The sequence below is a fragment of the Mobula birostris genome, chromosome 1 (assembly GCF_030028105.1).
Source record: "Mobula birostris isolate sMobBir1 chromosome 1, sMobBir1.hap1, whole genome shotgun sequence".
Taxonomy (NCBI): Eukaryota; Metazoa; Chordata; class Chondrichthyes; order Myliobatiformes; family Myliobatidae; genus Mobula; species Mobula birostris.
The window spans coordinates 75637025-75658682 of record NC_092370.1 but is presented as its reverse complement, the minus strand read 5'-3'; the positions used below and the strand labels follow the sequence as shown (position 1 = coordinate 75658682).

Here is a 21658-nt window from a genome sequence, read left to right as displayed (position 1 = left end):
CAAGTAAAATTAGAATGTCAGAAAAACATTTGGACAAGTACATAGATAGGAAGGGTTTAGAGGGTTTTGGCCTGAACCAGTTGTGCAGGCAAAAATGTAGCTCAGGTAAACATTTTGGTCAGCATGTATGACTTGGGTTGAATGGCCTGTTTTCATGCTGTATGACTCAATGACGTACATCTATGTTCACTTACTTTTGGTCCCGTTGCATTGGTTCAGCTGTGTACAGGCAGGGTTCTGTCACTTGAAATTGCAAAATGGGAGCTTCATAATATTCACTGGGCAGCAGGACCAGATAATCCTGGTGGGTAGAATTAAAGAGACACAGATATGTTAGGCAATCAGCTGGACAATGGAACTGGGCCAGACATAGAAACATACAGAAACAGGTTCTTTGGCCCACAGTGTAGTGCCCAGCTAATTGAACTAGTAATCTAACTAACTAAACTGTTCCTTCTGCCTGCACAATGTCCGTACCCCTTCCTTTCCTGCACCTTCAGCTGCCTGGCTAAGAAACTTCGGAACACCCTTCTCATATCTGCTTCCCCCACTGCCCTTCGCAGTGCATTCCCCACAGCAAATACTCTCTGCAGGTAAAACTTGCCCCACACATCTCCACTGAACTTAATCCCCTCATCTACGATGCATGATGCCTCGTAATAATGCATCCTGGTATGAGACATTTCAACCCTGAGATGAAGTACTGGCTGTCCATCTATGCCTCTCATAATCTTACAAACCTCTACCAGACCTGCCCTCAGGTGCAGACTTGTGCTGATTAATGTACAGGTCCTTCTTGGGTTACAAATGCCCAGTTTACTGATCCTGTGTACATGGGATCAAGCATTCAGGAGACAGATGGGATGGATCTGCCAGCTGCCATGGGATTGGAGGTGCCTTCTGCCTGGTGGGAATGGGCCATCTCCACGTGCCCTCTCTTTCCCAGCCACAACCCCCAACATCTTGAGCCACACCTTTCGGGGGCTGTATGAGGCACAACAGAGCTGGGTGTACTCACTCACTCCCTTGCTGAGTCAGTGAGACTGGTTGGCGGCTGCTATTCCCATATCTTCTGCCTCTATCTCCTACTCTCTATTGGAAACAGTGACAGTGACAATAAACCTGATTCTGATTGTGCTTCTGTTTGTTTCTCACTAATGGACAGCTTACAGAAATGGACCCTATTGCAACCCGGGGACTGCCCTGTGTTACATATTGAATATTGCAGTGCAGAATTCCCAGGGCTGTCCCTCACCAACAGCACGCCCTCTGCCTCAATGCTGACAGTCCAACTTCCAGGAGTGAACACGAAAGGGTCACCGTAGTTGCTCCTTGAGACAGTAACGAAAGAAGGTTCCTTACTGCGAGCAAAGATGATCTCTTTTGTCTGCGGAGACACTGCAAAGAACGTGAATAGACCAGGTCACTAGTGAAGAGACAGACAATGAGAGGTTGAGATTTAGAGCATGAATATTTGACCCAGAGTTTGAACGTTCACTCTGTGGCACCTGACATTGATAATTCCAATGCAACACACAAAGGTGCTGGAGGAACTCAGGGGATCAAGCAGCATCTATGGAGTAAAAAGGTCCTGCAAATGAGGATCCTGACCAAAACATCAACTGTCTCTCGGGTATCTCGGGCAATGATGAGTTTGAGTACAGTGAGGAAATTAAGAACCTGCTGGCATGGTGCAAAGACAATAACCTATCCCTCAACGTCAGCAAGACGAAGGAATTGGTTGTTGACTTCAGAAGGAGTAGCGGACTGCACGACCCCATTTACATCGGTGGTGCACAAGTGGAACAGGTCAAAAGCTTTAAGTTCCTCGGGGCCAGTATCACAAATGACCTGACTTGGTCCAACCAAGCAGGGTCCACTGCCAAGAAGGCCCACCAGCACCTTTACTTCCTGAGAAAACTAAAGAAATTTGGCCTGTCCCCCAAAACCCTCACTAATTTTTATAGATGCACCGTAGAAAGCATTCTTCTAGGGTGCATCACAACCTGGCATGGAAGTTGGCCTGTCCAAGATCGGAAGAAGCTGCAGAAGATCGTGAACACAGCCCAGCATATCACACAAACCAATCTTCCGTCCCTGGACTCACTTTACACCGCACGCTGTCGGAGCAGTGCTGCCAGGATAATCAAGGCCATGACCCATCCAGCCAACACATTTTTCCTCCCTCTTCCCTCCGGGAGAAGGCTCAGGAGCTTGAAGACTCGTATATCGAATCAAATATTGCTGTGATGATTGTATGCTCTAGTATCAATTGTTTGGCAACAATAAAGTCTATTTCCCTTCTCAAATGCTGTCTGACCTGCTGAGTTCCTCCATCTCCTTTGTGCATTCCTCCAGAATTCTTGCATCTCCAGCCTTTCCTTATCTCCACTGATACTTCCATCACAAAGTATTTCAGATTTTCACAGGCATAGATTGATATACAGACCATTCCCAACTTATGTCATCCAAACATAGAAACAAAGTGCTTGGGAGACTGGTAGGATGAATTTGCCGGCTGTTGCGTGGTTGCTGGCAACTGCTCATGACACTGGCTAGAATTTGGTCTCTTTGTCAGCAGTAAAATCTTTTAAAACAGTATCAATATTATTAGCCTGAGTTAGGCTTGGGCTAGATTTGTTAATATCAGGTTTATTATTAAAAATGGAAAAACAATATCTAACAATATCCAAAATGCTTCTCCAGACTACGGGACCACTCCTCTCTGCAGCCATCTCTGCCACATGGGAACACATTTGTGAACAGCAAACTGTTTGGGTTATGAACAATTCTCAAGAAGGGAATCCCGCTGTAATCTGGGGTAGACTCATGGCCATATCTCTGCCAATTATAGAACTTGGCCAAATTGTTCAATTCCAGTGTCCCAACTTTGTGGATTTCTTAAATAATGACAGAAATCTTTGGAAAATAAAAGCAGGAAATGCTGGAAATACTCAGCAGGTAATTAGTAATTGATTTATTATTGTCACATGTACTGAGGTACACTGAAAAGCTTTTGTTTGCATACCATCCAGAAAGATCACTTCATACATCAAAGGCAGTTAAAAAAAATGCAGAATACACAGTATGTTCCAGTTACAGAGAAATTGCAGCGCAGGTAGACTAATAAAGTGCTAGAGCCACAAAGAGGTAGATAGAGAGATCAACTGCTTTTTAGTGTATGAAAGATCCGTTCAAGTCTGATAACAGCAGGATAGAAGCTGTTCTTGGGCCTGGTAGTGTGAGTTTACAAACTTTTGTATCAAAATCAGAATTATTATCAATGCCTTATTGGACAGGAAACGTTGTTTTGTGGCAACAGTACAATACAAAGAAATATAATCACTATAAATTGCAAAACAAATAAGAAGTGCATCAAAAAGAATGACAAGATGGTGTTCCTGGGTTCGTGAGCCGTTCAGAAATCTGATGGTGGAGGGGAAGAAGCTGTTTCTGGATCGTTGAGTGTGGGTCTTCAGGCCACAGTACCTCTTCTCCGATGGGACTGAGAAGAGGACACGCCCTGAATAGTGTCGGTCCTTAATAATGGATGATCTTCTCAATGGAAGGGGGTAGAAGTGAGAATGACTGGGGTGGGAGGAATCTTTGATTATGTTGGCAGCTTTCTGGAGGCAGTGGGAAATGGACATTGACTCAGTAGAGGGGAGGCTGGTTTACACGATGGACTGGGCTGTGTCCAGTACTCCTTACAATCTCTCTGGCCGCATCAGAGGGAAGAGAAACAGAGTTAATATTTCAGGTTTAAGACCCTTTGTCAGATCGATGAAGGATCTCCTACATTAAACATTACTTCTGGTTCACTTACAGATGCTGACAGATCTGTTGAGTATTTCCAGCATTTTCTGCTTGTATTTTAGATTTCCAGAATCTGCAGTTTTTATACTACCACTTAATAGCAGATTTTCTTTTGCAATTTTTAATCTAAAAGTTTCTTGAAAGTATCTGTTAAATCTGTCTCCTTCCATGTTGGATATTGCCAGTTCAGCTGACAGCCCAAAACATACATTCTCCTCTGGTTCTTTAGTGTATTACCTTCAATCCGAGACACCACATGCTCTTTCCACAGGATGCGGTTTCTCCCCATACCCTTTATCACAACTCTCCATAATTGTTAACACTCTCAGACACTCTCCTTAAACCTCTGAAGAGAATTTTACAACGGGGTAGCAGGAGGCATGTAGTTCTTGACATTAGCACGTGGTTCAATGCCAAGGAACACAAGTTTAAAATTTTACAGCAGGGATATGAGAAAGATTTTTTTACTTGGTGAGTAGAACTCACCAAGCTAGAACTCATCAAGTCTCATGGCTGACTCAGAAGGTTAAGATGCACAGGAACCACATTGACCTGAGAGTTTGAATTCAAAATTGGCTTGCCCATTGAAGATGGTATGTAATGATGGAAAACTGGTATTCTGACTGGAGGCTTGTGACCAATGGTGTTTCACAGGGATCTGTTCTAATTGTGACAGATATAGATATATTACTTAGACAAAAATGCACATGGAAAGTTAGTAAGTGAGCTAAAGGGACTATTCTCTGCTGTACTGTTCTATGTTCCACATTCTACGTTTTATGTAGTAAGTTTACAGATGCCACAATGATTGCTGGTGTTCTGGACACTGTAGAAGGCTGTCAAAGAATACAGATCAGTTACTGATATGGGCAGGGAGATGGCAGATGAAGTTTTATCTGGGCAATTATGAGATGTTACACCTATGGGAGGTTAAATGTAAGAGGAAAATATGCAACTAGTGGCAGTACCCTCAACAGCACTGAAGTACACAGAGAACTTGGGGCCCAAGACTTCAGCTCCCCGATAGAAAGCACACAAATAGCTATTGTGAACAAAAAGGTGTGTGAGCTGCTCGCCTTCATTGGTCAGCACAATGAGTAGAAGCACAAGGAAGTCTGACCTACAGCTGATATTATGATGATGATGATGATGACAACAACATCGACTCAGACCTGAGAGGCCAGCGTCAGGCATTTCCATGCCTTACAAGGCACAGTTCGAAAGGCTGTGTGGGGTGCCACTCCTCGCACAGACACTTCGCAGTATTATTTTACGAGGCCGAGTTGCAAGCTCGACATCAACCCGGCTCGGATGGAGAGTGCACACGGGGGCAGTCTGTCACTGGATCGAACTCAGGAACCTCCGTTCTCGAGCCTGGCGCTGATCTCACTGCGCCACCAGCCGATCAGCTGATATGCACCTGTATATTAGAATCAGATACTGTATAATATCACTGGCATATACCGTGAAATTTGTTGTTTTATGGCAGCAATACATTATAAAAGAATATAAAATGCAATCAGAAGTACATATTAAAAAATAAGTAAATAAATAGTGTAAACAAGAGGAAACAAACAGTGAGGTAGCGTTCATGGGTTCATTGACCATTCAGAAATCTGACGGCAGAGGGGAAAAAGCTATTCCTGAAACACTGAGTGTGTGCCTTCAGGCTCCAGTACCCCCACCTTGATGAGAAGAAGGCATGTCCTGTGGGTGGAGGGCCTTAATGATGGATGCCTCCTTTCTGAGGTATCACCTTTTGAAGGTGCCCTCGATGCTGGGGAGGCTAGGGCCCATGATGAAGCAGGCTGAGCTTACAACTTTTCGCAGCTTTTTCCCATCCTGTACAGAGACATACCAGATGGTGATACAACTAGTTAGAATGTTGTCCACGGTACATGTGTTGAAATTTGTGAGTGCTTTAGTGGCAGAAAGTCACCTAAAACTTGGAATATATAGAAATATAGCTGCTGTTGTGCCTCCTTTGTAATTACATCAACATGTTGGGCCCAGGATAGATCCTCAGAGATGTTCACACCCAGGAGCTTGAAATTGCTCATCCTTTCCACTTGGTGAGGACCGGTGTGTGGTTCCTCGACCTCCCCTTCCTGAAGCCCACATTCAATTCTTTGGTCTTACTGACGTTGAGTTGAAGTTTGTTGTTGTAATACAACTCCTCGTCACCATATGAACTTCTATCAACAATAGTTGTGTCGTTGGCAGATTTAGAGATAGAATTTGATCCACGCAATCATGGGTGTAGAGAGAGCAGAGCAGTGGGATAAACACACACCCCTGAGGTGCGCCAGTGTTGATTGTCTGCAAGGAGGAGATGTTATTTCTGATCTGTACAGACTGTGGTTTCCCAGTGAGGAAGTCAGGGATCTATAAAACTATGGTTCACAACATGCTGGAGGAACTCAGCAGGTCGGGCAGCATCCGTGGAAAAGATCGGTTGACATTTCCGGCCGGAACCCTTCGTCAGGACTTGTGCAGATTATTTTGTGTTTATAAAACTATGGTTGGTGTATTGTGTACTGTTCTGGTTGTCCCATTACAGGAAGGATGTGATGGCTTGTGAGAAGATACAGAAGGAGTTTACCAGGATGCTGCTTGGATTAGAGAGCATGAGCTATCAGAAGAGGTTGGGCAAAATGGTGCGGCAGAGGCTGAGAGAAGACCTGATAGAGATTTATAAGATCATGAAAGCCAAGATAGAGTAGACAGTCAGAATCTTTTCCCACATAGAAATGTCAACTATCAGAAAAGCAACATGGGGCTTCATAAACATTGGGCACAGGTTTAAGTCAAGAGATAGGAAGTTTAAAGGAGTATGAGGCAAGTTTTTTTTTGAACTCAGTGTGGTGGATGCTGGAGCACATTGCCAGGGATAGTGGTGAAGGCAAATACAATAACAATGTTTAAGAGGCATTTAGACAGACATATGAATAGGCAAGGAATGCAAGGAATATGGACTATGTGCAGGCAGATGGGATTATTTAACCTGGCATCAAGATTAGCAAGGATGTGGTAGGCTGATGAGCTGGTTCTATCATCTACGTTTTTCCCTCTTTGCAGATGCCACTTGGAGAACTTCTGATTTGATTACAGATTCCCAGCATCCGCAGGATTTTGCTTTGGTTTAAAAAGGCCGAAGCAGCCAGGCCTATTAATACCTTTCTTTTCAGAAAGTCCTTTTTTAGTGGTTTCTGAAATATATTTTACAGGTCAGAGAAAAGTTGTTTAACCATCATCAATAATCACTTAATCGTGTAATTGATAATTCACCCTCTCTCTGATTGGTTGCAGGCAAGTGGCTGCTGTGAGGATGGGTACTGTATGTCAAGTGACCAGTGGCTGGTGGGTTAGTGGGTTGGGTGGAAGGGTTGCAAATTGGCACCCAAAAGAACCAGAATCCCCTGTGAACTAGATTGCAGGAGCATCTCTATTTACCCCGCCCATTACCCATACACACTCAGCTTTCAGTGCTTTGGACAAAACACAGAAGATGCAAAAAAAAGCATATTTTTATTACTTACCATAGTTGGCAATCAAAATAGACTGGTGAGATTTGAACCCTCTGTGGCTTACCTGTGCCTTGTTGGACTTGGTAAACTGTCAGGCGACCATATACTGTAGTGAATCCCGGGTTAATATATCGGAGGGTGATGCGGAATAAATTGCGGTTTCTACCGTTCACATGCACTGTTACCCTCACGTTACTCTGCAAAAGTGAAGTTAATTAACACATGACTGGTGTGTGAGCTTCAGAGAAAGTAGAGTTCCGGGATCCCGTGCGGAACAACAATCATCCCGGTGAGAGGAGATCCTTCACAGTCACCCCATGGGGATAAGTAGGGCAGAAGTTAGTAGGTTAAGTGCAGATTGTAAGTGGGGAAAGCAGATGCAGAAAAGAAGCCACTTACAGTTACAGCAAGAGTCAACATTTACTTCCTCAGTGACTGAGATCCTTCCTCTAACAGGCTTGGGAGCACGGCTCTTGTAACGGAAGATTATGCGGAACAGATTAGGAGAAGTCACAGTGACAGACATGATCACTGCTGGCTGAGAAGAGAAAAGCAGTCAGAGCAGCGTAAGGGAAAGTGCTCAACTCCACCACCCTGAAAGGAGCAACCGTTCCCCACAGAGCAAACAATGCAACCCACAACCACACTACAGGAAGCAGGGAAAGGAGCTGGAAGGCTCAAGCTATTTCAGACCAAAAATTATAAATTTGCAAAAGATCATTTCATAACCTTTAGCATGATAGCTTATCACACTTGTGAACTCTTTCTTGTGTGAGCCAGTAGTTTGGTTATACTTATACTATGAATGCTGGGGCAAAAGGGAGTGCAATGGAACAAAGGGACTAGAAGCACAAATGTATTGCTTGTTGAAAGCAGCATCAGAAGTACGCAGTGTGCTGAAAAGTCGTTTAGCATACAGTCCTTCATCAGTCAGGGCACTGAGTATCGAAGTTGGGACGTTATGTTGCCGTTGTGTAAAGAAAGTGGTGAGTCCACACTTGGAGTACTGTGTACAGTGTTGGTCACGCTGCTTAGAGAAGATTTACAAGGATGTTTGTAGGAGAGGTTGGGCAGGTTAGGTCTTTATTCCTTGGAATATAAAAGAGACTGAGGGGTGACCCTATAGAAGTATTTAAAATGATGAGAGGCATTGATAAGATGGACAGTAAAAGTCTTTTTTTCCAGGGTGGTGCAGTCCAAAACAAAGGGGCATGGATTTAAGGTGAGAGGGGAAACACTTAAAAGGGACTAAGGGGCAAAATTTTCATGCAGCGGCTGGTGAGTCCACAGAACAAGCTGCCAGAGGAGGTGGTTGAGGCAGGAGCAAAATATTATTTAAGCACTTGGGTAGGTACATGAAGGGGCAGGATTTGGAGGAACATGGGCCAAACACATGAAATTAGGACTAGCTAGGAGTGCACTGTGTTCAGTATGGACTCAGTTGGACAAAGGGCCAGTTCCTATGGTGTATAAGTCTATGACTTAACTGGGAAAATCCAAGACAGGAAGGTTATTTCTTGGATGGAGAGACTTATTGGAAATAAAGGTGAGAGGAATATGGAGGACACATTCACATTACCTCAGTAAAACAGCCAGCATAATCAAAGACCCCACCTACCTCACACATTCTCCCTTTAACCAGCAGATACAATGGCCTGGAAGCACGTAGCACCAGGGTCAAGGTCAGCTTCTATCCCACTATTCAGACTCTTGAATGAACCTCTTGTATGACAAGATGGACTCTTGGCCTCACAAACTACCTCACTATGACCTGGAATTTTATTGTTTACCTGCACAGCATTTTTCCCGTAGCTTTTACGCTTCATTCTGCATTGTAGCTTATTCTAACTCACTGTGTGATGATTTAGCCTGTATCAACAGTGTGCAAGACATAATTTTTCACTATATCTTGCTACATGCTACAATAATAAATCAATAGCAATACCAATACCATGACAATAATCTTAAAAGTTGACCTAATCAAAGTGGTTCAATTGAGTAAGGTCATGAATAATAGCATCATACAGCTGAGAGACCTTACCCATGCAGACTGTTTTGCCCATCAACACTAATCCTACTTCCCCTAAAGGACATATTCGTTTATGCCTTGCCTATAAAACACAAGTTTTAAGAAGAGCTCAGGAGGTTTCAGCTTCTTTTCAGCCAGTGGCAATCAGCACAGGGCCAATAAAAAGAAGAGGTGTATGCGGAGAGGCGATTGTTGGAGTGGGCATTGTTAGAGTGGCCCAGCTCAATAGGCTAAGGTGAGAATAGGTTTGGGCAAGCACAGTTAGAGGTTCTAGGTAATTAAACAAGAAAGTTTCTAGTATTTTTTTCCTGTTAGCACATAGTAGCTAGTGCACTGAGAATGGACCTGGAGGTATGCTCCTTGGGTGAGATGTGGGGAATTTGGGAGACCTCCAGTCTCCCTGATAACTACAACAGTATGAAATGCATCAAGCTACAATTCCTTAGACACTGTTAAGGAACTGGAACTGCAGCTCGATGACCTTGGGCTCACATGCGAGAATGAGGAGGTGATAGATCGGAGATGGAGGTAGTCACCCCTAAGTTGCAGGAGGCAGGTTCCTAAGTGACTGCAAGAAGAGGGAAAGGGAATAACTGGCCACTGCAGAGCATCCCTGTGGCCATTACCCTCAATAATAAGCATTCTACTTTGGATACTGTTGGGGAGAAACGGCCTACCAGGGGAAGCCGTGGCGATCAGGTCTCTGGCAATGAATCTGGCTCTGTATCTCCGATGGGAAGGGGAGAGGGAAAGGAGGAATGCAGTACTGATAGGGGATTCCATAACTAGAGGAGCAGAAAGCAGACCCTGTGGACATAAAAGAGACAACCAGATGGTATGTTGCCTCCCAGGTGCCAGGGTCAGGGACGTCTCAGATTAGGTCCATAGCATTCCAAAGGGGGAGGGTGAACAACAACATAGGTAGGAAATGGGAGGAATTCATGTGGAGAGAATATAGGGAGTTAGGTGAAAAGCAGGACTTCCAAGATAGCAATCTCTGGATTGCTACCTGTCCCACATGCCAGTGAGGGTAAGAATGGGATCATTTGGTAGATGAATGCATGGCTGAGGATTTGGTACAGGGGGCAGGGCTTCAGAATTCTGGATCATTGGAATCTCTTCTGGGGAACATATGACCTGTACAAAAACGATGGTTACTCCTGAGCCTGAGGAGGACCAATATCCTTGCGGGCAGGTATGCTAGTGTTGGACTAATTTGGCAGTGGGATGGGAACCAGAGTGATAGGGCTGAGGATGGGGCGATTGGTATACAAGTAGATGCAGTATGTAATGAGACTGCCAGGAAGGACAGTGAAATGGAAAGGAAAGGTACATCGCATCTGGAGTTTCTCCTGTTAGTGGACGATTTCCCTCCACACCTCTCTAACATAGTGGGGAACCGCGTACGAGGCAAGTTACAGCAGTGGTTTGCCATTGCCTTCTGCCGGGTGAGTTTCCAAAGAGATCACCAGCTCATAACCCAGCATGGATGGAAAGCGTGCAGGGGAGCCAGCTGGAGCTAGATTCGAACTTGGGACCTTTCATCTCAAAGTCCGACGCTGATGCCACTACGCCACCAGCTGGGTCACAGTGAAATGATGGAGCAAAATTGCAGTCAGTGGGATGACTGCATGAGGGGCCAAAATCAAAAAGGGTGATGAATACAGGACTGAAGGTGTTATATTTAAATGCATACAGTATACAGAGTAGGGTACATGATCTTAAAGTACAATTAGAGACTGGCAGGAATAATACTGAGAGTACCTCTGAGTCATGCCTGAAAGAAGATCATAGTTGGGAGCTTAACATCCAAGGATACATATTATATTGAAAAGACAGACAGGTAGGCAGTGGGGTTGGGGTGGTTCTGATGGTAAAAAAAAAGAAATCAAATCCTTAGGCAGAGGTGACATAGGATCAGAAGATGTAGAATCCTTCTGCGTACAGTTATGAAACTGCAAGTGTAAAAAGATGCTGATGGGAGTTATATACAGGCTGTTGAAAAATAGCCAGGATGTGGGATACAAATTACAATGGGAGATAGAGAAGGCATGTAAAAAGGGCAATGTTGTGATAATCATGGAGGATTTCAATATGCGGGTAAATTGGCAAAAACAGGTTAGTGCTGGATCTCAAGAGAGGGAATTTGTAGAATGCCTATAAGATGGCTTTTTAGAGCAGCTTGTCATTGAGCCCATGAGGGTTAACTGCAGTTCTGGATTGTGTGTTATGTAATGACCCAGATTTGATTAGGGAGCTTAAGGTAAAGGAACCCTAAAAGATGTGCTGGCATTGGCGAGGGTCCAGAGGAGGTCCACAAGAATTAGCCCAGGAATGAAAGAGTTAACATACGAGGAGCATTTGATGGCTCTGAGCCTGTGCTCGCTGGAGTTAATAAGAATGAAACCTAATGAATATTGAACGATCTAGGTAGAGTGGACATGGAGAAGATGTTTCCTATCACGTAGGAGTTTAGGACCAGAGGGCACAGCATCAGAATTGAGAGGTGTACACTTAGAACAGAGATGAGGAAAAATTTATTTAGCTAGAGGGTGGTGAATCAGTGGAATTCATTGCCACAGATAGCTGTGCAGGCTAAGTTATTGAGTATATTTAAGGCAGAGGTTGATAGGTTCTTCATGAATCAGGACACCAAAGGTTATGGGGAGAAGGCAGGAGAATGAAGTTGAGAGGGATAATAGATCAGCCATAATGAAATGGTGGAGCAGACTTGATGGGTGAATGGCCTAATTCTGCTCCTATAACTTAGGGTTAGAGTTAGGGTCTTATGTAAGTGTCCGCTAAATGTCTCTTAACGTAGTAAATGTATCTGATTCCACCACCTACTCTAGCAGTGTGTTCCAAATATCAACCACTCTGTGTAAAAACAAGACTTGTCTCTGAAATTCCCTTTAAAACTCCTTTCTCTCACCTTAAAACTGTGTGTTCTTGTTTTAATACCCCCAAAAGATATTGAAAAGATTCTATTTCCCCTGTCATTGCCTCTCGCGATCTTATTTGGCCATCCCGTGGCATCCTTTGCTCCAGGGAGAACAGGCTGAACCTATCTAATTTCAACCAATATCAAAAATCCTGCAATCCAGGCAACATCGTCAATACCAGCATCTTTCCTGTAACACAGCGGCCAGAACTGCACATAATAACCAAGTTGACTAACATAGAAACATAGAAAATAGGTGCAGGAGTAGGCCATTCGGCCCTTCAAGCCTGCACCGCCATTTATTATGATCATGGCTGATCATCCAACTCAGAACCCTGTACCAGCCTTCCCTCCATACCCCCAGATCCCTTTAGCCACAAGGGCCATATCTAACTCCCTCTTAAATATAGCCAATGAACTGGCCTCAACTGTTTCCTGTGGCAGAGAATTCCACAGATTCACCACTCTCTGTGTGAAGAAGTTTTTCCTAATCTCAGTCCTAAAAGGCTTCCCCCTTATCCTCAAACTGTGACCCCTTGTTCTGGACTTCCCCAACATTCCCTAACAAATGGTTTGTGAAGTTGCAACATAAACGCCCTATTCTTGTATCCCACTCCATCTATGAAATCAATTCTTGTCAACAGGCATTGCCACTTTCAGGGAAATATGGGCTTACACCCCGTACTTTCTGCAAACCTACATTCCTCAGTGGCCTAAATTTACAGTATTTGACTTTTCAAAATGCATCACCTAGTTTTGCAGGGAATTCTACCTACCAACACTCTGCCCAACTTCCCAACTAATCTTCATCCTGCCTTTGACAATTTTCTTCACTATTTACATTACCAACTTTTGAGAATCTGTACTCGTAATAATCAAACCTCCTACATTCACATCTAAGTAGTTAATGCACGTCAACATAATAAGGATCCTAGCACCAATCCCTGCCATACACCACTGGTCACAGAGACTTCCTACCAGAAAAGAATCCATCCACCACTTCCTTCTGTCTCCTGTCACTAAGCCAAGTTTAGATTTAGTTAGCCTTCCATTCCCTGTGGATCAGATTACTATGGGGAACTTGTCATGTGGCTGGCAGAAGTCCATATAGACAACTACCATCTTGCCTTCATCAATCTCCCTGGTTACCCCTTCAAAAACTCAATCATATTAGTGAGTCAGGATTTTCTCCACATAATACAGAGAGTAGAGGAGTTAATAATTTAGGGATCAGGAGAGGACTCAGCCTGAGAGGACTGTCAGTGTAGAATAATGGACAATGCCTTAAATGTGAGCCAGGATGTTTAGGAAATTCTTTCCCACATGAAAGGGATCTGCAATTTCTTCCACCAAGACTGGTGAGGACATCAGCTGGAGATTTCAAATCAGAACCATATTTATTATCACTGTCATACGATGTGAAATTTGTTCTTTTTCAGCAGCAGTACACTGCAAGAACATAGAATTACTATAAATTAAAAAATAAATAATTAGTGCAAAAAAAGGAATTTTCAGGTAAGTGTTCTTAGAAGCTCCAAATGCACAGGGCCACGAGAGGCCGTGCAGGGTTGTAGTCTCAGCCAGCTTCACCATGGGCACAACTCTCCCCATCATTGAGGGCACCCTCAAGATCTGGTGCCTCAAGAAGGCAGGACCCTCACAATCTAGAATATGATCCTTTCTGATGACGACTATTGGAGAGAAAATACAAGAGCTTGAAGTTCCACACTCAACAATTCATAAGAACACAAGAATTAGGAGCAAGATTAGGTCATTTGGCCCATTGAGCATGCTCTGTCATTCAATAAAATCGTTGATGATCTGGCCATAGACTCAACTGCCCTTTCCTTACATCAGAAACAGCTTCTCCCCTTCTGCCCTCAAAGAATCACAGAGCATAGAAAGAGGCCCTTTGGCCCATTACATCCATGCTGACCTTGTTGCCCATCAACACTAATCCCATTTGCACGCATTAGGATCCTATCACTCAGTGCCTTGCTTAAATAACGGTCCAAACATGGTCAGTGCAGCAACTGTATCCAAGGCTGACAAATTTTAGTTGAGTAAAGATTAGAGCCAGCGTACACAAGCATCTGTTCATTTACACAAGATGCACATCAGCAGTTTCCAGAATCTCAACTGGACCCAACAGGGACCAATTACTGGGTCAGATTTAGGTTAGATCAGCAAGAATCCTGATGAAACACTGGGTCAAGATGCTCTGACTGTGCACTTTATCCAGCTCAGAACAGTTTACTAAACGTTTCTGCTTATATGCTCTGATCTTGATCAGTAGCAACATGGCTACATTTATTTGACTGAATAAATGCCTTTGAGTCAGATTGAATCAAAGTAGAGTAGTTTATTATTACCACATGTACCGAGATACAATGAAAAACATGTCTTGCTTATCGTTCATACAGATCAGTTCATAACACAGTGCATTGAGGTAGTACAAGGCAAAACACTAACAAAGTGCAGAAAAAGTGTTATGGTTACAGAGAAAATGCACTGCAGACAATAGGGTGCAAGGCCATAATGAGGCAGGCTGTGAGGTCAAAAGAGGATTGTGAGTTATGGGGAACTGGCACGGGACAGGAGATGAGGCTTGGGGTATTTCAGCCACAATCATATTGAATGGTGGGGCAGGGTCAAGGAGCTGGACGCCTACTCCGGCTCCTACTTCCTTGTGTTGTTGTGAATGATTCAGTGGATGTCAATGGTGTGGCTCATGAAGACATTTGGCAAAGTCCTTTCGAACAGCATGTTAGCTGCAACTGCAATTGTTGCCCTGGTCAGGAAGCTGGCTGAGCAATGTTTAGCAGAGCAGGAAGGTGGCCTGGCGTGAATTGCCAGATTATGAACAATAACATCCCTTAAGGATTTGTCTGAAAGCTCAACTAGGAATGTTGCCTGGACCGGAGGACTTGAGTTACTGAGATTTGGACAGGCTGGAACTATCTTCCCTGGACTGAAGGAGGATGAAGGGTGACCTTAGAGTTCTGTAAGATGATGAAGGTCATAGGTAAGGTGAATAGTTCCAGGGTAAGGTAGTCTAAAACTGGAGATCACTGGTTTAAGGTGAGAGGTGAACGACTTAAAGCGAACCTGCCGCACAGGTCTTTAACACAGAAGGTGTTGCGTATATATGACCATAAGGCATAGGGGCAGTATTAGGCCTTTCAGCCTATTGATTCCACTCTGCCATTCCATCATGGCTGATTTATTATCTCAACCCCAATCTCCTGCTTTCTCCCCATAACCTTCAACCCCTGATTAATCAAGAACCTATCAACCTCCGTCTTAAATATAACCACTAACTTGGCCTGCACAGCCATCTGTGGCAATGAGTTCCACAGATTCCTCACCCTCTGGCTACAGAATTTTCTCCTCATCTCTGTTCTGAATGGATGTCCCCCTGGTCTTAGTCTCTACCACTATAAGAAACAGCTTCTCCACATCCACTCTATCTAGACATTTCAATATTCAATAGTTTTCAATGAAGTCCTCCCTCATTCTGCTAAACTCCAGTGAGTACAGGCCCAGCTGCACATACATTAACCCTTTCATTGCAGGGATCATTCTTGGGAACCACCTCTGAACCTTCTCCAATGCCAGCATATCTTTACTTAGATAAAGGGCCCAAAGCTTCTCATAATACTCCAGGTGTGGTCTGACTAATGCCTTATAAAGCCTCAGTATTTCATCCCTGATTTTATATTCTAGTTCTCTCGAAATGAATGCTAACATTACGTTTGCCTTCTTTACCTATGACTCATCCTACAAGTTAATCTTTAGGGAATCCTGCATAAAGACTCTCAAGTCCCTTTGCACATCTGACTTTTGAATTTTCTCCCCATTTAGAAAATAGTCCATGCCTTTATTCCTACTACCAAAATGCATGACCCATGCACTTCCCTATATTTCATCTGCCACTTCTTTGCCCATTCTCCCAGTCTGTCCAAGTCCTTCCTCAGACAACGTGCTTCCTCAGCACTACCTGCCTATCTACCTATCTTCATATCACCCGCAAGCCTGGCTATAAAGCCATCAACTACTTCATCCAAGTCATTGACGAATAATGTGAAAGGAAGAGGGTCTAACACTGACCACTGTGGAACACCACTAGTCACTGGCAGCCAACCAGAAAAGGCCCCCTTTATTCTCATTCTACGCCTCTTGCCTGTCAGCCAATCTTCTATCCATGCTAGTATCTTCCTTGTAATACCATGGGCTCTTATCATGTTAAGTAGCCTCATGTGCAACGACTTGTGAAAGGCCTTCTGAAAATCCAGATAAACAATATCCATTGAATCCCCTTTGTCTATCCTGCCTGTGATTTCCTTAAAGAATTCTAACAGATTTGTCATGCAAGATTTCCCCATGCCGGCTTTGGCCTACTTTATGAGGTGCCTCAAAGTCGGTGCACAAAGGCAGTGTGCAATCTAACAGCAACTGATCACCTTAGTAACTTTTCTTGTGATTGTAAGACCCTGTTGGGCAGCATTAATGTGGAACGCTGCAAGTCTGTCTCACTGGTGGCCAGCGTTGGAGATGCATGGCCTCAGTCATAGCGCCTGTTTACAGCTGCCCAGGAGAGAGGCGTTGGAACTGGTGCGCTCCACTGGGGGCAGTGTGGCATGACAACAAAGTTCAAGTCGTGCTGCCCCCCAGTGTTCACTCGGCAGAAGACAAGTTGTAGTGTGGTTGACTGCGGATTTCTGCAACACTCACGGACTCGGTCTTGGACTATATTTTTTCATGTGGCTACATTTTACTGTGCTTTGAGCAGTGTGTGACTGTTGATACGAAGTTTTTCACCTTGGCCCTGGAGTAACACTGTTTCATTTGGCTATATTCAAGTATGGTTGAATGACTACTAAAGTTGAATTTGAAATACCCTGAAACTTCATCCTTAATATTAGACTCCAACATCGGTCCAACCACTGAAGTCAGACTAACAGGTCTAAAGTTTCCTTTTTCTGCCTTCCTCCCTTCATAAATGGTGGAGAGACCTTTGCAATTTTCGAGCCCTCCAGAACTATTCCAGGGTCTAGTAATTCTTGAGAGATCATTATTAATGCCTCCACAATCTCTTCAGCTACTGCTTTCAGAAACCTGGGGTGTAGTACATCTGATCCAGGAGACTTATCTAATTTCAGACTGCAGCTTCCCAAGCAACTTCACCTTAATAATAACGACGATACTCACTTCTGCCCCAGACACTCTCACATTTCTGGCATTCTGCTAGTGTTTCCACAGCAAAGACTGGTTCCTTCGCCATTTTGTTGTTCCCCGTTACTACCTCTCCAGTATCATTTTCCAGCAGTCCGATATCTACTCTTGTCCCTCTATTACTTTTTATACAGCATATCTGAAAAACCTCGTGGTGTCCTCTTTTACATTATTGGCTAGCTTCCCTTCACATTTCATCTTTTCTCTCCTTACAGCTTCTTTCATTTCTTTCTGTTTTTTTTTTAAAAAGCTTTTGAATCTTCCACCTTCCCACTAATTTTTTGCTATATTGTATGCCAACTCCTTTGCTTTTATGCTGTCTTTGACTGCCCTTGTAAGCCACAGTATCCTCATCCTCCCTTTAGAACACTTCACCTTTGGGACGTATCTTTCCTGCACCATCCGAATTGCTCCCAGAAACTGCTGTTCTGCTGTTGTCACCGCTATTGTCTGCTTCCAGTCAACTTTGGCTAGCTTCTCTCTCATGCCTCTGTAATTCCCTTTACTCCACTGTAATACTGAAACATCAGATTTCAGCTTCTCCTTCTCAAACTGCAGGGTGAATTCTTTTATATTATGATCTCTGCCTCCTAAGGTTCCCTTACCTTGAGCTCCCTAATCAAATCTGGGTCATTACATAACACCCAATCTAGAATTACCGCTCACCTCATGGGTTCAACCACAAGCTTTTCTAAAAAGCCACCTCATAGGCATTCTACAAATGCCTTCTCTTGGGATCCAGCTCCAAGCTGATATTCCCTATCTACCTGCATGTTGAAATACCCCATGATTATCACAACATTGCTCTTTTTTAAATGCCTCTTCTTTCTTCAGTTGTAATTTGTAGCCCATATACTGGCTACTGTTCAGGGGCCTGTATGTAACTCCCATCAGGGTCTTTTTACCCTTACAAGAGGAATTCTGCAGATGCTGGAAATTCAAGGAACACACATCAAAGTTGCTGGTGAATGCAGCAGGCCAGGCAGCATCTCTAGGAAGAGGTACAGTCGACGTTTCGGGCCGAGACCCTTCGTCAGGACCCTTTTTACCCTTACTGTTTCTTACTTCTACCTACAAGTATCCTATATCTTCCGATCCTACATCAGCTCTTCATAAGGATTCACTTTGAACTGTGATTTCATTTTTTACTATCAGAGCCACCCCACCCCTTCTGCCCATCTGCCTGTCCTTTCAATGCAATGTGTATTGTTGGATGTTAAGCTCCCAACTATGATTTTCTTTCAGCCAAGACTTAGCAATGCCCCCCAACATCATACCCGCCAACCTCTAACTGCACTACAGGATCATCTACCTATGGAATAAAGTGCCAGGCGAAAATGGTAGAGGCGGGTACAGTTTGAACAGTTAGAAGACACTTGGATAGTACATGGAGAGAAGAGGTTGAGAGGGATATGGACTAAACACGGGCCCATTGGACCAGCATAGGTGGACTCCATGGTCAACACGGACCCCAGCGCGGTTGGGCTGAAAGGCCTCTTTCCATGTTGTAGGATTCTAGGATCAAATACATATACATGAATGAGTATACCTCTGACTTTCCTCATGACAACGACATTGTTGGAAGTGCTGGACAACAGAGAATGGGATGGCCAGAACTGGTAAATCTGTTTCATTATTAAGCCAATGTAAGGTTATCAGTTTAGGACCTAAAGAAAATCAAACAGAGCACTTTCTAAGCAGTGGAGAGTTTGAGGTTCTGGGTAACTGAGGAAATATGCAGAATCATAGAGTAATACTGCATGGGAACAGGCCCTTTGGCTTACCCTGTCTGTGCTGACCAGGACGCCCACCTGAGCTAGTCCTGTATTTGGTCCCTATCCCAAAACCCTGTACACTAGAACTTATCCAAACGTGTTTTAAACGGTGTCCTGTATCTGCTCAACCATTTCCTCCTGTAACTTATTCCATATACAGACCATTTCCTGTATGACAAAGTTGTTGCTCAGATTACTTTTAAATCTTTGTCTTTCTCCTTAAATGCATGCCCTCCAGTTTTAATTTCCCTGGGAAAAAACTGTGCATTCACACTATCAATACCCCTCATGATCTTATACATCTCCAGAAGGCCACCCTTCAGTCTTCTGCATTCCAAGGAATAAAGTCCTAGCCTGCCCAACCTCTCCCTATAATTCAGGCAGAGAGGCAGGTGTAGTTGTGTTCAGAGGATGACGGACAGGGAGGAGGTACTCAGTTGTAGAAACACAAAGCCCCTGGTTCATCCACAATTGTGACTAACTGGCATCTCTGGGCTTCACACGAGGGAGGATGCACAGCCTCAGAGTGTGAACCCTGTAAAATAATAATCCTCAAGCATGTGGGGAGCTCACACGAACCAGGAATACACAAACTGGGGCTGATATTCCCTGGAATTTGGAAGCCTGACTGATAATTTTATAGAAACTTTCAAGATACGCCAATGGAATCCAACGTGCAGAGGTGGAGGGGGGAGATAGAGAGAGAGAGACAGAGAGAGAGAGAGAGAGAGAGACAGAGAGAGAGAGAGAGAGAGAGGGAGAGAGAGAGAGAGAGACAAAGAGATAGAGAGACAGAGAGAGAGATAGGAATATACACATATATATACACATATACATATACACACACATATATATATATATATATGTGTGTGTGTGTATATATATATATATGTGTGTGTGTATATATATTTATTTATTTATAGCGCCCACAGTGTTTGTACTAAGCATATTGCCAAATTAAGCGAATCCCAGCTGCCTCAATATGGTCCAAATCTAGACATCCTTGCCTGTTTATGTGACCTCCTAAATGTCCCTGAAAAATGTCCCTATTAAATCTTTCACCACCTTCCCTAGAAGCTACCACCTTGTAAAATAAAACTTACCTTGAAAACCTTTAAACCTTCCCCTCTCACCTTAAACCTACACCCTGATGTTAGTGAATACGTCAGACCTTACAAGGTCGGAATTTCCAGCTGCCCAGGTTCACTGTTCAGCAGACCACACATGCTGGGCTGCCTGGACGTCCCTCTGCCAAACCCCCATATCTCACGAGAGCCTTTGATCACCTACCTGCACTGTTGACAGCTGAGCATAGCCTCTCCAGCTGAAATTTGCAAACTCCTGTGCGTCAAACCCAAAGCGAACAGCCCTTCCATTGGGCGTTGACCCATCTTCAATCTCATACTTCAGATGATGAAGGTCTGGGAAATAGTGATGGCTCCGTGGCCTTCAAGTGCAAGTTAGATCCATCAGTTTCATCGAACATAGAACAGTACGACACAGTACAGGCCCTTTGGCCCATGATGCTGTGTCAACCTTTTAACCTATTCTAAGATCCTCCCACATACCCTCCATTTTTTGTTCATCCATGTGTCCATCTAAGAGTCTCTTAAGTCTCCCTAATACCAGTGCTACCACTCCTGGCAGTGCATTTACTATTCTCTATGTAAAAAACCTACCTCTGACATACCCCTATACTTTCCTCCAATCACATTAAAATTATGTCCTCTCACTCAACCTACCCTCATAAGATATGCTCTCTAATCCGGGCAACATCCTGGTAAAAGTCCTCTGCACCCTCTCTAGAACTTCCACATCCTTCCCGTGATGAGATGATTGGAACTGAACTCAATATTCCAAGTGGAATATGGGAGAGAGAGTAACTGGGGTGTGTGGGGTCTCTGTCGCTGTTTATGAGGCAGCAAGGAGTGTAGACAGAGTAAATGGAGGGGAGGCTGGTTTCTGTGATACAACAGAATGTGCTCAAACATTTTCTTCAGGAACATCTTCTTCCCCTCTGCCATCCAATTCTGAATGGACATTGAATCCATGAACTCTAGTGTTTACCCCCAGTGTGTGGGACTGTCCTCACTAGTTTTTATTTTTATTTTTCCACTACTTATTTAATTTAACTATTTAATATAACATAGCAATTATATCTGAATCCACATCTTCTTCTGGCACTGTGTCCCAGATATTAAAAATGCTCCCTTCAGATCCCCTTTAAAACTCTTTCCTCTCACATTAAACCCATAGCTCTTGTTTCTGAAACTTTATTTTGGGTGTTCTATTCCTGTGCCTAGCCCCTCGAGAAGTAGAAAGAGTGCTTAGATCT

At 43.8% G+C, this 21658-nt stretch overlaps 1 protein-coding gene across 2 annotated transcripts in view; it reads right to left on the bottom strand.

Annotated features, from left to right (window-relative positions):
• LOC140197350 (laminin subunit alpha-3-like) overlaps window positions 1–21658 on the bottom strand; it is a 320231-nt gene that overhangs the window by 163597 nt on the left and 134976 nt on the right. Inside the window, exons 22-25 of one of the 2 annotated variants that reach the window (XM_072257303.1) lie at window positions 20614–20770; window positions 7408–7540; window positions 1256–1398; window positions 195–301 (exon numbers count right to left, since the gene is read on the bottom strand). In XM_072257303.1, coding sequence (XP_072113404.1) covers window positions 195–301; window positions 1256–1398; window positions 7408–7540; window positions 20614–20770 — 540 coding nt within the window. Of the gene's footprint in view, window positions 1–194; window positions 302–1255; window positions 1399–7407; window positions 7541–7742; window positions 7882–20613; window positions 20771–21658 lie in introns of both variants that reach the window. The other variant, XM_072257312.1, reaches the window with a different exon arrangement.